The sequence below is a fragment of the Hyperoodon ampullatus genome, assembly GCF_949752795.1.
Source record: "Hyperoodon ampullatus genome assembly, chromosome: 13".
Lineage (NCBI taxonomy): Eukaryota > Metazoa > Chordata > Mammalia > Artiodactyla > Ziphiidae > Hyperoodon > Hyperoodon ampullatus.
In genome coordinates, this window is record NC_136926.1 from 74,426,278 (window position 1) to 74,430,641 (window position 4,364).

The window sequence follows — 4,364 nt, forward strand, 5'->3', positions numbered from 1 at the left end:
AGGCCCGAGGTCCGTGGGAGTGTGGGTGTGGCCAGAAGGTCTCGGCTGGCCTGGGGGGTCAGCCCTCCGCGGTGAGTCGGGCGCAGATGCACATCCTAGACCCAGGTCTTCAGGCGGCGCAGGGCAAGAGTGGCCGAGTCCGGGGGACCCAGAGAGAAGGCGTGAGCGCCTGCGGCTCGGGGTCGGCTCCTAGGACGGGCGTCTGGCCTGAATGGGTCCCCGGTGCCCTTAGAGGGCCTGCCACGGCTTCCCAATGGCCTGGATGTGCTCCTTGGCCTTCAGGCGCAGCGCCGCGATGCTGCTGTTGCGCGGGTCCGCCTCGTCCAGCGGGAACTTGTCCCCGAAGCCGGGCCCGCACGGGTAGGCGGGCGGCGGCGGCGGCGGCCCGAGGGGCTGCAGGCCGGGCCCGAGGGGCGGGGAGTTCAAGAAGGGCGGCGGCGGCGGCGTGTAGCTGGCGGGCAGGCTCTGCGCCGGCGGCCCGAAGCCTGGCAGGCTCTGCAGCGCCGTGGCGCCCCCGCCCGGCAGCGGCGGCCCGAGCCACGACTCGAGCGGCAGGGCGCCCCCCGCAGGCCCGCCGCCGCCGCCGCCCGGGCCCGCCCCGAGGGGCGCCAGGGCCGCGGCGGGCGGGGAGCGGCTGAAGGAGAGCAGGGGCGAGTCCTGCAGCTTCATGGACGACACCTCCAGCTTCTCCTGCCGCCGCCACTTGGCCCGTCGGTTCTGGAACCACACCTGCGGAAGGCAGCACAGCGCCGTCGGGCTGCGGCGGGGGTAGGACTCCCCACCCGCGAGAAGGACCGGGGCTCGACTGTTTCACCTGCTCCTTTCATCCCCGCCGCCACCCCCCCTCCCCACCCGCCTTATCCTCTTGTCTGTCCCGTTTGCTCCAGTCTCCTCCCTCCTCCTCTCTCGCGCCGAGTCTCTTTGTCCCATCCCTGTCCTCCGTGGTGTTCCCACCCTTGTCCCTGTTTACCTCACCCTTAGCTGTGGTTGTATCTGTTTCCAACTCCTGGCACCGAGCAGGCAGAAAAAAAAATGAAGTTAACCCTGGAATCGGACAGTGGGACTTGGGAAACCAGATCTCACCAAATTTCTGTGACCTGCTGGTTGGCGATCCCTCCCAACCCTTCGCTTTAGACCCGGCTTCCTCCCTGTGGGGTACAGTGGCTGCGCATTTGTCGCAGACTTTCTGTGCTTTACCCACATTTTGCCTGTTATAAACATATGTATAAACAAATACTCTAAGTACTGTAACTGGAAACGTTGGCTGTTAAAATAGAGCTATTGCCACAAATTACTGATAGAACAAAGTGGGTTGATTTTATCCCAGGCATATTTAATATGCATATTACTGTTCGTGAGATTTTCATTTTTATTTAATCGATATCTGACTAGTACTTCTGATATTTCCTAAGAATGGCTTTCAAGGATTACAATAGTTAAAGTTTAATAATCTACTTTTACTTCGTGGAGTTAGTTTTGACGTTACCCTAAGATGAATTCAAGGAGCTCAAGTTTTTCTTTTTTTCTTTACATAGAGAAAGTCCACACCAAGAGTGAAGTCTGGTCTCTTAAGGCTGCAACTTCCATTACTGATTTAATAAAAGCACAAGAAAGGGTGTAATTAAGGTTTCACTACCAAGTTACCACCCTCAGGAACAGAACAGAGAGAACTGGTCTAGTTTAGTGGGGAATCTAGAAAGAACTTTGGCCAAACTGGGGGGGGCTTCAGTGTTAAATTTATGAAGGAAAATGTGGGAATAATTGCCACCTCAGAAGAGAGACAGCAGTTCTGAGTTAATTATAGTGAGAGGGGACCTCATAGGAGAACTGAGAAAAAGCCATCCAGCACCTGAGCAGAGCAGGGCAACTGTCTGCAAGGCTGGGATTTGGTGGGGGGGCGGGGAGAGAAAGAACAAAAATGCAGGTACCCCGGGCCCCTTTCAATAAAAGATTCATCAGCATATCTGAGGCCCTGATTTTCCCAGAATCATTAGCTATATAGAGAAACACTGGCACAGGTGAGGGTTCCATCCCACTGCCTCTCCCCCGCCCCCACCCACATCCCACTCCATCCCCCAAAATATCAGCTATAGGCTTCAGATCCAGTATCCAGAGTCAGAGGGCTAAAACCTGGGATAGTCTGCTCTTCTCCTGTTTTACTGCTGTCCTCAACACAGTGGGAGACTCTGCCTACCCACCCCCCCAATCTGATTACATCATACCCATGTGTTAAGAACCCACCATATGCTGGGCCACTGTGCTGGCCCTGTGATCACAGAGAAGTCAGACACTGTTCTCAAGAAGCTCACATCTTAAAACAAGAAGCAAACACCCCCAAACAAGTAAAGAGGAAGGAACGTGGGACAGAGGCATGAAGGCAGTCCCGGAGTGGGTTGTGCCTGTATCCCAGAGGGGCACTGGAGGGCTTTGCCCTTTCCTCTTGCTTCATCTTTCACTTGTTTTCTTTCCCTCTTCCTACCCGATCCTTCCTCCCTGAAAAGTAGGTGCTAAAATGTCCACCCCTTCAATGAAATCCTTGCAGCTCTACTGCCCCAAATTAGGAGAAATTGAACTGTCCTTGCCAGTTAATCCTGAGTCACATTAGGAAACTATTTTTTAAAACCATGACATTTACTCATTACTTTAACCCCTTAAACTAAACAGAAAAGACAAAAGGCAAGAGCCTGTCCGCTTTTACTTTTAAGACAAGGCTAAAAGCCCCAAACATCTGAGTATCCTCACTTCCTGGAAATCTAATTCATTAGACACACACAAAAATTCCATCTTAGTCCCACTGCCTTTCAGATGCGGTGAAATTTGTTCCCAATGTCTCCCTTTCAGGCCTCTGTAAACTCTCCCAATTTGGAAATTCTCCCGGATTTTTCACAGATGACTAGCAAATATTTAAGGCTTTCAAATATTTTAATGATCAGGGATTAAAGATAATTCAGCTTTAATTAAAGCGAAAACCCCTTTAAATAAAAAAGAAAAGGCCTCTGCAGCAGTGGGAAGTTTGGCTGGATGTGCACCCGAGAAGCAAAAGTCAGTTTCTTAAACAAATCCACCGAAAGTTTCAACTGCGAGGCGCCAGGCTCTCGTTAAGAAGATAGGGTTTTCGTTTTCAAGAAGGTGCGCGCCGTAACTGACTATGGTGGCATTTGGGGCCGCAATCCGGTTACCCTCGAGCCTCTGTCTACATTCCTTCTCCACTCAGTGCTTCCCACCCCCCGCCCCGGTCCTGGGTGCTGTCGCCTCTTCAGCTTGCCAGCCATTCCCAGTTCCTCTCTTTTAGCTTAGAACGAGGTAGACCCCAAAGGGGAGATGCTACTACAAATTGGAACAGACTGTCCAAGGGACGGAGCGTGGGGCGCGTGGAAAATCTGTGACGCTCCTGTGGGGCTCTGGGCGAACCAAGAGCAGGAAGGCCCGTGGGAAAAGTGCCATAATAAATGCGTGGACGCCTAGGGATTCAAGGGAGCTTTGGCTGCAGCTTGAGCTTCCGGCCCTCGCGTGGGCCCATCTGGGCGCTTTACCTGGACCCGGACCTCGGGTAAGTTGACCTTGCCGGCCAGCTCCTCGCGACTGTACACGTCGGGGTAGTGGGACTTCTCGAACGCGCGCTCCAGCTCGTGCAGCTGGTACGTGGTGAAGGTCGTGCGGTTCCGTCGATGCTTCTTCTTGGGCTGCTCCTCCTCTGACAGCTTCGAGTCGCCGGGGGCTGGGGGTCCGACAGGCAGCCCAGGGCTCGGCCGCGCCTCCCCGGTCTCCTTGGGGCAGTAGGGGCGAGGGGCTGGGACGACGAGACCCCGCACGGTCAGAGACACTCCTCGGAGTATCCGAGGGCCACCCCGCCTACCCAGGCGGGCTCCGAGATGGCCCAGGGAGGTCGGGGGTCAGGGCTGCGAGGGCCCCCTTAACATTCCCTGAACGCAAGTTGGAAGCTCCTGCTACGCACATAGCCCCCACCCCTGCGCCCAGATGCCTTAATAAAAGTTAAGGCAGGGCTCTCTCCTCTTGCAGAGCTCCTTAGTTTGGGAGCCCTAAGGGTCTCGGAGCAGCCGGGGTGCGCACTCACCTTCGTACTCGGGAGCCGGTGCCGGGGCGGGCGGCGTGGAGGGCTCGGCGCCTCCTGAAGGCGCCTTGGGGCAGGAGGTCCGCGCGCCCGGCCTCCTATCCCGCTCTTTTGCACCCCGGGCGACCCGCTCCTCCGGGAAGGAGCCGAGGATCCCGTCGTCCTTGGTAAATCCCAGGATGGCTTCGATGCTATGCAGCCGCGAGGTGCTCCCGCCCGGGCTGCGGAGCAGGTGGCCGGCGAGCGAGAAGCTGCCGTCGGCCATGGCTGGGGCGCAGCCGGGCAGGTGCAT

The 4,364-nt window shown here is 56.2% G+C and overlaps 1 protein-coding gene across 1 annotated transcript; it reads right to left on the bottom strand.

Moving 5' to 3' along the window:
• Positions 1–228: 228 nt before the first annotated feature.
• Positions 229–4,364, bottom strand: RAX (retina and anterior neural fold homeobox; the record flags this gene model as incomplete). Its single annotated transcript, XM_079717703.1, has 3 exons — positions 229–729; positions 3,534–3,790; positions 4,076–4,364. 3 exons carry the CDS (start codon positions 4,362–4,364, stop codon positions 229–231), a joined length of 1,047 nt encoding a protein of 348 aa, XP_079573829.1.